Consider the following 13,276-nt stretch of genomic DNA (forward strand, 5'->3'; position numbering starts at 1 on the left):
TTTTGACAGCACTCGATGTTTAAAAATGGCGACGGCTATTAATAGTAGGTTGTTCTAAATTTCAAAATCGTTTATAAGTATCCCAATAAGTATCCTTATAATCGCCCAAAAAACTATTAATCTTAAAACGATAATTTATGGTCCTACCCTCGTATCATTTGCATCTTATATTTTATCTATTCCGAACATCGTTTTTTGATTCTTCTTTGATCCAAACCACCCGGTTGTCATACATTATAATCATCGTCATATTTTTTATTTTATTGCGTGGAAATTTGTAGCGATTTATTAAAAAAAAAAAATAATCTTGACCTAACCTAACTTCCTGTTCGTAATTTTTTTATTTCGCGATTTTAGGTTGAAAGCGGGTTATTATATAGGACGATAATTAAAGGGAGTGAGGTCTTGGTGGTTTTTAATAAGATATACCAGGGTCGTGCGAAAAGTTTTATACTACAATTATTTTTCAATATAATCTAGTTTACACATTTTTTTGATATCGGCGATTACGTTCGCGAAAATCTATTTTGAAATATGAAATTTTAAGTTTAAGAAACGGGAAAAAGTCATTGGGGGCTCAAACTAGTTTTATATCGAGTATTTGGAGAAAAATTAGGTTAGAAACGTTTTAGATAATGATCGTACTAAAGTTAAAAAAGAATTTGTAAAATATAAAGGTATTTAAAAAAGATAAAACGTCTGTGTAAGATTTTTAATACATAATTATGGTAATTTGGTCGATTTTATGGGAAAATTCCATTTTCTCACGATACATTATAAAAAAAAAGAACAATAAGCACGCTCTGTTGATTTTCGATATATATACATATAATATATATGAACAAAATTTTTATTTTATTATATTTCAAATTGATATTTGTAGTTTCAAGTAAGCATTAACGAAAATATCACTAAGTTTAACATTCACAAACAACCCGCCATTTTGTTTTCAATAAAAGTAATCGATTACGATCTAACTATAAGAAAATAAAATTTGGCAACGCCGTAATTATTTTAATACAAGGTTATTTCTACAATGTTACCAACTGTTTAAAACCAATGTTACTGTTACGCCACGTTGCCAGTTGTTAATTTATTTTAGAAATACTCGGAATTTTTTAAAAAACTATATTTGGTACAAATTTTAGGTTATATTGTGGAAATATTATACATTTAATGTATACTACGAATAATACGGATGATTTTTTTGTAATAACACGATTCATGCGTTATTGAGAGCAAGTTTTTGACCAGCGTCGAGAAAATTCAATGTTACGAGAATAAATAAACAAACATCTAAGAAAAGTTAAAAAAAAAATGTGATTATCCAATTTCCTCTTCAAAATAACAATTTTAGGGCGAATCCGGATATGACGCACCTTGGGTTAGGTCAAGTCGATTACGTAGGTCGGTTATTTATCAATTTCTCCCCCTTGTTTATTTTTATTTTTCTTTTCCATATGCACGTTTTGATATTCCACAGATAAAATAGTCAACGATTGTGTAGTAGTTTATAAAGTTATTAAACAAAAGTTATCGAACCGTACCGTCGCCACCATTTTATTTCTCCATCAGATCGCGATGTTTCCGAACACGAAAACAAAAAAAAAAAACAAAAAGAAACGCGACTCGAGGTCGTCAATTTTCAGTAGTACCACTCAAACGAACCGTGAAAATTAATCAAATTGAATCCATGAGAAATAAATTGTGTAGCGTACGTAAGTACATAATTCCCAGAAACAGGAAATGAAACAGTCGTTGATTCTTTATAAAACGCGACGTTGCCAACTAATTTATTCGAATGAAAAAAATAAAAATAAAAAAAAAATCGTCTTATTATTTAAGTCAACAATAGAATCGACAACGTCGCGCTCCGTTCAAGGTTAGAAACAATAACAATACCACAGAGTCGGTTATGGGCCGACGGTACCGGAAATTTGTTTTTCGAAATTATTTGTATTCTCCGAGAGGAATCGAATATATTGAAAACGAAATTATAAATATATAAAATATTAATCGCTAGATGGGAGTAGGATTCGAAATCGGACACGTCCTCGACACAAGCTTCCTATAAAATACGAATAGCTCCAGCGTCCGGTATGAGACGTGATTATATTATACGGGGGGAAATCGAAATCTACAAATACCAAACGATGGATTAAATTTGGTTGGGGTAGGGGTTGAGATTGGGATCGATATGTTTTGGTCGAAATAGGTAAATCGTCTGATATAGTTTACCCCAAAATTCGACTCGGGGTCTAAAAATTAGTTTAGAGCAGGGGTCTTCGGGCCAGAATAATTTTTTTCGTTACCTCCCAAGGGCGAAAACAATTCCGTAAATCTCATTAGTGTTTTTTTTTTTTGTTTTTGTTTAGTTGGGGATTAATTCCATATTTGTTAGTTAATAAATTTGCTTAAGTTTGGATATTTTGGTTGAGTTTTCTACATCGTCAAAGTTTTACCTTGCAACTACGGCTCGCGGGCCGGATCTGGTAGTTTGGAGACCACTGGTTTAGAGGAAACCAGCTACCAAGACACGTGTTTAAAAGATCCAGTAGTCGGACGGTTCTAAAAAGTCGCGTTGTGTTAAATCTGTCGAATAGGATGGATTTGTAGGAAAAAAACGCTACGACGAAAAAAAAAGTTGATTACTTCTCTAAAGTAAGCGCGTCTATTGTACATTTTGAATAATAATTATCAAGGTTTGTATAATACCAGGTGTATCGATATTGAATAAACGTAAAAATCTAAATTTTTCGTGGGTGTAAATTGTTTTTAAAACCGATTTGCTTATACTCTAATAAAACTAATAATAACAACAAAAAAATTATCGATTTTGATTTCGAGTTAATACCGAGCCCCAGGTGTGAACGTTCTTTTAATATAATTCGAATTCGCGCATTCATAATTGGGCCTCCCGATAATGAAAAGTTGTTCGTTTCAAGGTCTGTGGAGCATTCATTAACCTTTAGAGGTTACAATATTATTTCTGATTCGAAAACATTCTGCGCGTTTAGTTATTACGTTTTTTTTTTTTTTTTTTTTTTATTTTTAATTTAATTTTCGATGATGTATTTGATCTCGAAATGTGTTTATACCGAGTGGAAAACGTGTAATTACCTACCAACAATACTAATTTGATTATTATTTACGCGGTGACACGAAAAATTTTACGAGGATCGTTCCAAACAAGCTCGACAAAAAGTTTTGACCAATTTTTGCGTCTAATCTGTCTCCTTAGTACAATCCTGACCTCTAGAACAGAATTTGTACACGAAAAAATATATCGACGATCCCTGTAGCGGTGGATCCAAACTTCTAGTCCAAAATAAGGAAAAGGCTTCTTTGATATACCGATAGCCTCTAACTCGATCGTCCAGTACCATTTGCTGTACTTTTTTGATGTATACTAGTCGTTAATTAAAGTAATTGAGGTTAAAAACTATTTAAACAAACCTCGTACGTAAATAAAGAATAAATATTTATAGTATAATGATTTTAAAAAGCGTTTTTTTTACATGAGTTTGATAATGTACCGATTTTATTTTCTCAAAGTTTTTGTACAACTCTCGTATACAAAAGTCTATGTTACGATGACTTTGGTGGTGTACTACTATTCAAATCACCCTCGTAATCGAATAGCAGCTTCCATTATCATAAAAAATATCGAAGAGAAACGTTACCGCGTGTAGAGGTGAAGCAATGACAAGTTTTCCTTACAAATCGAAAAATTAAGCTTGAAACCGATATTTTTTTTTTTTTTTTTTTTTTTTTTTTTTTCGAATGAAGCGTTTTTATATCAATCGGAATATTACAGTCTCGGAAAATATAACGATAACCTTCGTTTTGTACGGGTAATACGAGATTGTTATCTTGTTACATTTTGTATTGTTATAAATGTTTTGTGCTGATGAGGCACGCACACACTTTATATCGCAGCGTTTCTGAAATAATTGTGTAAGAATTTATTGTGACGTAAAAACTAATTCGATACTCAATACCAAGGTATGGTGGTACTTCTTCGGGGTATCTGCGACGTTTCGAATGTTCAGAACTAGCGTCGTCACCTTCTACGTTCATTTTTTGCTTTTCGCGTTCAATAATCATCGATCTTCTTTATTTCTTATTCTGATGCGGACTGGGATCGACTAATTCACCAAATGGGCCCGGAATCCATTGTCGGTGTGTCCAAAAGCGTCTTTCAATAACCTGCGGGTTCGGCAGAGATCGATGGAGCCCATGGACCACATTCGTCTTTCACCAAACAACCGCTCCAGGTGTTATGGAGTAACGTTGGTGCTTGGAAGAGGGTGAAACTGCGGTCCACGTTATCTGTGGGCAAACACCTGGACAAACCCCTGCCTAACGTCATCAAATGGTTCAAGCCTGATCGGACTTTGATATTGATAACTTTTGACGTGCTCAATTTCTAATTTTTCTTTTTTTGGTTTTATTATTTATCGTTTTCGTTTTGTGTATGTTTCTTGCTGGCGGAATCACTTTCAATTATTTAAATTTTCTTCTGTTAAATTCCTGGATACTTTCTTTTTTTTTTTTGTTTTTTTAAATAAATTCTTTGTTATATAATTGTTTAACCTGTATCTAATAACGTTGAATAAAGTTGATTTCAAGGTCTGTGGAGCATTCATTAACCTTTAGAGGTTATGTTTCTGATTCCAATCATTCAGATTTATTTCGTCGATAGTTGTGGATTTCGTATTATTAAATTACAGAAAAAAAATGATGGATTTTTGTCTACTCGCGTATAAAGTTCGATAAAATTCGTGTTTATTTGAATAAAAAAATTTGTTTACCAAGAAACGTTGGCATTGTGTGGCTTATTTTTATCGGGTCGGGCGAGATAAGTAGATATTTCCGGTTTACAACCTTCGTAGGGTGAGTCAAGGGCACATCTCAAAACTTATCTCTTCACTTATGTCCCACAAATTTTTTTTTATCATTGATGTAAATATAATACGACGAATTTAACAGTTATTTAAATTAAGGATCGAAATTTTGACATATGACAATCTGTCATTGCCGATTGAAATTTGACGTTTCTAATTGTGAACGTACCCAAAACTTGTCGTCATACGAGGGGTATTTGAATTGTAATACTCGTAATTTTTGAATTTAACAGTTATTTAAATTAATCTAAATTAAGGATGAAAATTTTGACATATGACAATCTGTCATTGCCGATTGAAATTTGACGTTTCTAATTGTGAACGTACCCAAAACTTGTCGTCATACGAGGGGTATTTGAATTGTAATACTCGTAATTTTTGAATTTAACAGTTATTTAAATTAATCTAAATTAAGGAACGAAATTTTGACATATGACAATCTGTCATTGCCGATTGAAATTTGACGTTTCTAATTGTGAACGTACCCAAAACTTGTCGTCATACGAGGGGTATTTGAATTGTAATACTCGTAATTTTTGAATTTAACAGTTATTTAAATTAATCTAAATTAAGGAACGAAAATTTGACATATGACAATCTGTCATTGCCGATTGAAATTTGACGTTTCTAATTGTGAACGTACCCAAAACTTGTCGTCATACGAGGGGTATTTGAATTGTAGTACTCGTAATTTTTGAATTTAACAGTTATTTAAATTAATCTAAATTAAGGAACGAAATTTTGACATATGACAATCTGTCATTGCCGATTGAAATTTGACGTTTCTAATTGTGAACGTACCCAAAACTTGTCGTCATACGAGGGGTATTTGAATTGTAGTACTCGTAATTTTTGAATTTAACAGTTATTTAAATTAATCTAAATTAAGGAACGAAATTTTGACATATGACAATCTGTCATTGCCGATTGAAATTTGACGTTTCTAATTGTGAACGTACCCAAAACTTGTCGTCATACGAGGGGTATTTGAATTGTAATACTCGTAATTTTTGAATTTAACAGTTATTTAAATTAATCTAAATTAAGGATGAAAATTTTGACATATGACAATCTGTCATTGCCGATTGAAATTTGACGTTTCTAATTGTGAACGTACCCAAAACTTGTCGTCATACGAGGGGTATTTGAATTGTAATACTCGTAATTTTTGAATTTAACAGTTATTTAAATTAATCTAAATTAAGGAACGAAATTTTGACATATGACAATCTGTCATTGCCGATTGAAATTTGACGTTTCTAATTGTGAACGTACCCAAAACTTGTCGTCATACGAGGGGTATTTGAATTGTAATACTCGTAATTTTTGAATTTAACAGTTATTTAAATTAATCTAAATTAAGGAACGAAATTTTGACATATGACAATCTGTCATTGCCGATTGAAATTTGACGTTTCTAATTGTGAACGTACCCAAAACTTGTCGTCATACGAGGGGTATTTGAATTGTAATACTCGTAATTTTTCGAGGCGGATTGAATCAACTCGTTTTGAGCAAAATCAAATGGTTTTTTCGGAATAATTCGACATGTATAGCAACGTAGAATGGTAGACCGACGATTTCTTCTTATTTATTATGAAGAACTAAACATTTTAATCGATATTTTGTGCGCAAATCTGATGTTAGGGTTCGGATATAACAATTTCAAATCGATTTGTATAACGTAGAGTTACAAAATTATCTTGAATTTCTAATTATATGGAAAAAGTATAAAAGAATATCCGAAAGAAAAAAAAAACCGGCATTAAATCCAACGATATGAAGTAGTAGGTATTCAGAAACAGGTTAAAAATAAAACCATTCTAACAAGTGATAGTCATGATCGTGATCGTCATGAAGAAGTGACTGTATCATAAGCGTCCGTAATTTTTTTTTCAAAATTAACTAAAGAAACAGTTGCGGTAATTCTAAAAATATCAAATTCGATAAATTACCTCTACGACTAGTAAAAAAATTATAAAAAATAGTTTTTAAAATTAGTCAAAGCGCCCTCGGGCTTCGGTAATCACAATTGGAATCTATTTGAAGGCTTTAGCCGTCTTCTAGCGAGTTTATAGGCGCGTGCAAGTGAAGCCTGTCGTTTGTAAACTTTTTTAGGTTATTGGAGGTAGAGGTGAAGGTAGAAATTGATGGAAATCCATGTCAGACAATTGAGAAACCGTCAAATAACACCGCCAACCAAGCTCGGTAATTGGTGAATCAGAAATCAACGAAAAAAGTTTGAAATGACTGTTTCCTGTACAGGGCCGGATTAAGATTTATAAGGCCCGGGGCTAAAATAATGACGGGGCCCCCTAAAGGAATTCGGAAACCCAAGAAAAAATCACAAAATAGTATCAATACGGACCTGGAGCCCGGGGCTATAGCCCCCCAAGTCCCTAGCTTAATCCTGCCCTGTTCCTGTAGGACAATCACTCGAATATTCGTACAATTAAATTATCGAATGGAAATACGAAAACAAATTTTATATTTTATTTTTTATATCGGCCCCGATCGAATGTACGCCATTGTAACGACAACGAAATCAGAGAGCGTAATCGAAAAACGGAGAAAACGCTAAGATGGCCGTGACAGTGGAACAAAACGTCGAGAATCGAGAGCTAGCTGACGGCCAGGTATATACATACACACACACACATACCTCTCGGAATTCGTGGTGTGGGGTGGGGGGTAAGGAGAGGTTGGAACGGCGGGAGGGGAACAAGGTAACAACCTGTTATGACGTCACGGCCAGTGAAGTTTCCCCCCACCACCGTTATTTTCGAACCGATACACCGACATTAGTGCTAGTGTTGTGTATGGAGAGTGAAGTTTGAGACCTAGTTTTATGTGCACGTGGTGGTTCACTTTTTATTTCTTCGCTACGTTACCCTTTTTAACGCGCCGATTAAGAGTCGCGCGTATCGTGCGGTACCCTTAATAATTTTTGTAAGGAGATATCGACGATCGGTTCGTATCGAAACCCGAATTTTTTCTTTGTTTCTATTTATTTATGCGGTTTCGAGGAATTTTTTAGTTATCGGTGAGCCTCGCTACCAGTACAGGGTGATTTTTGTTAAACGCGTTATCTCATTGGTTTGTCCTAGTTCTTTAGGATTAATTTTTCTTATCTACTTTGTTGTTACGCCGAGTTTAAGCGATTTGCGAAAATATTTATTAATATTGAAAACAACTCGAATAAAATCCAGTGTTGAAGGTGTAGTTTTAACAAAAAATTCGCCTTAACTGGTACCGTGTAACTTTATTTTAATACTAATTATGAAAAGTTTCCATAATATTGTATGGGTCGCAAAAAAAAAAAACGTTTTACGTTGTTTTTAAAAAGGATTTCGTTTGTTTTTGGAACCTCCCTCGTATCTCAATAAAAAATATTGTATCCCAACGAGTTGGAATGGAAAAATGAGCGTAGTTTTCGTGTTTTTTCTGCGTTTCTTTTTTATTATTTGATTTTTTTCCTTAAAGATTTCTGTTGAATTTGAAATTAAAAATTCAGTCCTTATCCAATAACGTGGATTTACATAATAATAAAGATAACAATGACCTCTCTAGATAATTTTAGAAATATATTCTAAACAATACCACTACGGAATGTAATTGCGTCAGATACTAAACACATTTCTAAAACATCTGATAGTATTTCGAAATAACTTGGAATAGAAAAAAAAATATATATTTTTAGTTTCATAATCATTCTTTTTACTATTGAAATATCGAGGTTCTTATTAGCGAACTTTTCCTCGAGTTTACGAATTTTTCACGCGTTTATTCCTTTTTTTCTACAACTATTATTTTCGTGTCAAGAAAAAATCGATATTTCAAATGACAACCCTGTAAAATTTTAGTAACTTTTATATTTTTCGCGCTCCCCTCGTTTTTCGGTTCTAGAAAATCGAAAATTTATCCGATTTTGATTATTTTTTTTTAATCGTTTTTTACAAAACGCTGTTCATTTATTTTTTTGTTAGTCTACACCAAAAACCGAACATTTTGAAACGAAAAAATTTGAAAAATGTTTGTTTATTCATTTTCTATATCTAACAGTCAACTTTAGTAAGATAAGTGATTTTGTTTGTTTTTTTTTTGTGTAGATTATGAAAAAAAAAATCTAAAACCTTCATTTGATTATTTGGAAAAAAGTTATCAACAATTACACGCGATCGAGTGAATTTTCATGAACATTTAAACCACTAAAAACAATACAAGTTTTCATTTTTTTTCTTATTCTCATAATTTTTTTCATAAATCCGCAAAATTTTTAAAAAAAAAATCATCGAAATCGGAGGATTTTTCGATTTTCTAGAGCCGCAAAAACGAGGGGACCGCGAAAGTATAAAATTGACAAATTTTTTTGTAAACTACTACGACTTTCACCCCGTATATTTGTCGCAAATAAGAAACTGAAATAATCCAATGTGGAAAGTTACTTGGACGCATATTTCCTCAATCGATTCGTGTCGAAAATAAATCGATATCCCGAATAATTTCGAAAATACCAATTTTTTTTTAATACAAAGCCCGTCGTTGTACATAGACCGATAAGTAATGGTTAATATACCTACTTCGCCTAAAAACTATCGCATCACTGATCATTATAATGATAAATGCGTTGACCAATCTGTAAAAATTGTCCCGCACTTTTTCAAAAGGGTTCAAATCCGGACTATGTGCGGGACAGTCTAAAATTACAATCCTCCATATGTGAAATCTCCTCCAAAATTCGTTATTTCGTATGGAAAATACCCCAAATCTTGATCAGTTAATGACGTTTACTCTATAGCTCTAATCTAGCATTTTTTGAAACGTTTTTCCCAGCTACTTCTTGTCGAAACGCGATATTCTTTTGGCGAAGCGGATTATTAACCCCAATATTTTCCTCAGTTTCGAATAATGAATCGTCGTGAACAGACATTCCAATAATACAAATGTCAATAACCGTGTATTCGAATAATTTACCGGCCGCGCCGAAAAACGATTCCGTAGTGGTGTTCGGTATAAAAAAGGAACATCCCTCTATCGTGTCACCATCTATCGTCGACCAATCGAATATGAAAAGGAGATGGTCCGGTTCGCAAACCGTACGAATACCGTCATCGGAAGACAGTAATTCCGAAGTAACATCTTCGACTTTGATTATGTCGCCGGCTAATTCGTTGGCTTCCACCGATATCGGAGATGTTGATTTGGAATTTTTCGATCTCGATTTGAATCATCAAGGACACAGGAATTTGATTTTGCCGAACGGATACGGAATCGCCATTGCGGGACATACTTTGATGAAAAGTGATACGAGTTCGATGTCGGGTAAGTGACACGCACGATTTCTTATTTTTTCACGTCATTGTTTATTTGGGGCGTTGATACCATAGTGAAAAGTTTCCGATTGGTTTCCAATTTATCTGAATGTCTTCAATACCTTTGGTGTTTGTTCAAAAAGTTGTTTGGTGTCTCCTCAAGGAGTTTTTGTACCTCTGGGGCTTGAGGATAAAGGCCAGTGCAAAAGATGGCTCATTTTAATGGGTTTGTATGGGGTTTAGCGGGAAAACTCTTTATCCTGATGGTTCTGAACAAATAGAGACCTGGGAAACCGTTTAAGACATCCTAGGATGCTGAGTTTGTATCGACCTCCTCTCCAAGCCAAGAATTTTAGATTAATCTTTCCAAGAGGTCAATAATCGTTGGTTTTACGTCCATGGAACAACGAAATGGTTTCAAATTTAACTCCTCAGTAAGTCTCGATGCTCTGAAGCTAGCGGGACTGTCCAATACGGAAAGCAGCTGCTGGATTTCGAATTGTTGTACCTCTGGGGCTTGAGGATAAAGGCCAGTGCAAAAGATGGCTCATTTTAATGGGTTTGTATGGGGTTTAGCGGGAAAACTCTTTATCCTGATGGTTCTGAACAAATAGAGACCTGGGAAACCGTTTAAGACATCCTAGGATGCTGAGTTTGTATCGACCTCCTCTCCAAGCCAAGAATTTTAGATTAATCTTTCCAAGAGGTCAATAATCGTTGGTTTTACGTCCATGGAACAACGAAATGGTTTCAAATTTAACTCCTCAGTAAGTCTCGATGCTCTGAAGCTAGCGGGACTGTCCAATACGGAAAGCAGCTGCTGGATTTCGAATTGTTGTACCTCTGGGGCTTGAGGATAAAGGCCAGTGCAAAAGATGGCTCATTTTAATGGGTTTGTATGGGGTTTAGCGGGAAAACTCTTTATCCTGATGGTTCTGAACAAATAGAGACCTGGGAAACCGTCCAAGACATCCTAGGATGCTGAGGTTGTAACGACCTCCTCTCCAAGCCAAGAATTTTAGATTAATCTTTCCAAGAGGTCAATAATCGTTGGTTTTACGTTCATGGAACAACGAAATGGTTTCAAATTTAACTCCTCAGTAAGTCTCGATGCTCTGAAGCTAGCGGGACTGTCCAATACGGAAAGCAGCTGCTGGATTTCGAATTGTTGTACCTCTGGGGCTTGAGGATAAAGGCCAGTGCAAAAGATGGCTCATTTTGATGGGTTTGTATGGGGTTTAGCGGGAAAACTCTTTATCCTGATGGTTCTGAACAAATAGAGACCTGGGAAACCGTCCAAGACATCCTAGGATGCTGAGGTTGTAACGACCTCCTCTCCAAGCCAAGAATTTTAGATTAATCTTTCCAAGAGGTCAATAATCGTTGGTTTTACGTTCATGGAACAACGAAATGGTTTCAAATTTAACTCCTCAGTAAGTCTCGATGCTCTGAAGCTAGCGGGACTGTCCAATACGGAAAGCAGCTGCTGGATTTCGAATTGTTGTACCTCTGGGGCTTGAGGATAAAGGCCAGTGCAAAAGATGGCTCATTTTGATGGGTTTGTATGGGGTTTAGCGGGAAAACTCTTTATCCTGATGGTTCTGAACAAATAGAGACCTGGGAAACCGTCCAAGACATCCTAGGATGCTGAGGTTGTAACGACCTCCTCTCCAAGCCAAGAATTTTAGATTAATCTTTCCAAGAGGTCAATAATCGTTGGTTTTACGTCCATGGAACAACGAAATGGTTTCAAATTTAACTCCTCAGTAAGTCTCGATGCTCTGAAGCTAGCGGGACTGTCCAATACGGAAAGCAGCTGCTGGATTTCGAATTGTTGTACCTCTGGGGCTTGAGGATAAAGGCCAGTGCAAAAGATGGCTCATTTTGATGGGTTTGTATGGGGTTTAGCGGGAAAACTCTTTATCCTGATGGTTCTGAACAAATAGAGACCTGGGAAACCGTTTAAGACATCCTAGGATGCTGAGGTTGTAACGACCTCCTCTCCAAGCCAAGAATTTTAGATTAATCTTTCCAAGAGGTCAATAATCGTTGGTTTTACGTTCATGGAACAACGAAATGGTTTCAAATTTAACTCCTCAGTAAGTCTCGATGCTCTGAAGCTAGCGGGACTGTCCAATACGGAAAGCAGCTGCTGGATTTCGAATTGTTGTACCTCTGGGGCTTGAGGATAAAGGCCAGTGCAAAAGATGGCTCATTTTGATGGGTTTGTATGGGGTTTAGCGGGAAAACTCTTTATCCTGATGGTTCTGAACAAATAGAGACCTGGGAAACCGTCCAAGACATCCTAGGATGCTGAGTTTGTATCGACCTCCTCTCCAAGCCGGAGTTTTGGTTTTACGCCCATGGAACAACGAAATGGTTTCAAATTTAACCCCCCTAGTTAAAACAGCTGCTGGATTTCATTGATGCAGTAATCGGAGTCTTCATCTGTTGCAGGAGCCAAGCAAACTAACTGATTTTCAATCGGTCTTTGGTAATTGAGAAGAATATCAGTAGATGTAACTCTTTTAAAAGACAGTATTGGCAATTTTTGTATAAATATTGATACCTAAAAATGTCCTTGACGAAAGGATATTAGTCCACTGTAGTAATTTCGTGTGGTGTGGCAATTATTTCGATTTCGAGAAAGTACTATGGATATTTCTGGTCTCGTAAAAACCAATCGAAAGTTGTGTAACTGTAGAGGTGGTTGCGTTACCAAATACCGATTCGATTTTCATATAATTATGCGTTATAACGAATAAATATTTTCGTTAACGTTAAATTTTAGTATAATATCGAAAATTTCCGTTTATAAGGCTTCGGAGCAAGTTGGGATCGATTGTTGTCCATAGGGAGTTTCTCTGGTAATCCAATTTCCAACAAAAAAAATACGTAAAACTTATGGAAAGTCGCTACAATTGAAAAATCCGATGTCGAGCTCCAGTTCACGTACCATCTTCTTAGTGAAACTTCTTAGTTGTTGCCGTCGTGGGATTTTTCTCTCCCGTCAAATCCTTTCGAAACTCGACTCATGAAAATCGCCGCATCAGGACC

The 13,276-nt window shown here is 35.2% G+C and overlaps 2 protein-coding genes across 22 annotated transcripts in view; one reads left to right on the forward strand and one right to left on the reverse strand.

Annotated features, from left to right (window-relative positions):
• Window positions 1–13,276, forward strand: part of LOC130893131 (ecdysone receptor) — an 86,092-nt gene that overhangs the window by 51,606 nt on the left and 21,210 nt on the right. For 3 of the 19 annotated variants that reach the window (XM_057798955.1, XM_057798958.1, XM_057798964.1), the window contains exon 1: window positions 7,710–10,229. The exons of 8 other annotated variants lie outside the window; for them this stretch is intronic. In XM_057798955.1, the coding sequence (XP_057654938.1) occupies window positions 9,851–10,229 (379 nt within the window). In that variant the 5' untranslated portion in view covers window positions 7,710–9,850. Of the gene's footprint in view, window positions 1–7,500; window positions 10,230–13,276 lie in introns of those variants that run through there. 8 more of the 19 variants (XM_057798956.1, XM_057798962.1, XM_057798954.1 and 5 more) reach the window with 6 other exon arrangements.
• The window catches only part of LOC130893133 (short coiled-coil protein homolog), a 74,733-nt gene that overhangs the window by 8,351 nt on the left and 53,106 nt on the right, over window positions 1–13,276 (reverse strand). The gene's annotated exons all lie outside the window — the stretch shown is intronic.

This window comes from Diorhabda carinulata, chromosome 4, assembly GCF_026250575.1.
Source record: "Diorhabda carinulata isolate Delta chromosome 4, icDioCari1.1, whole genome shotgun sequence".
NCBI classification, from domain to species: Eukaryota; Metazoa; Arthropoda; class Insecta; order Coleoptera; family Chrysomelidae; genus Diorhabda; species Diorhabda carinulata.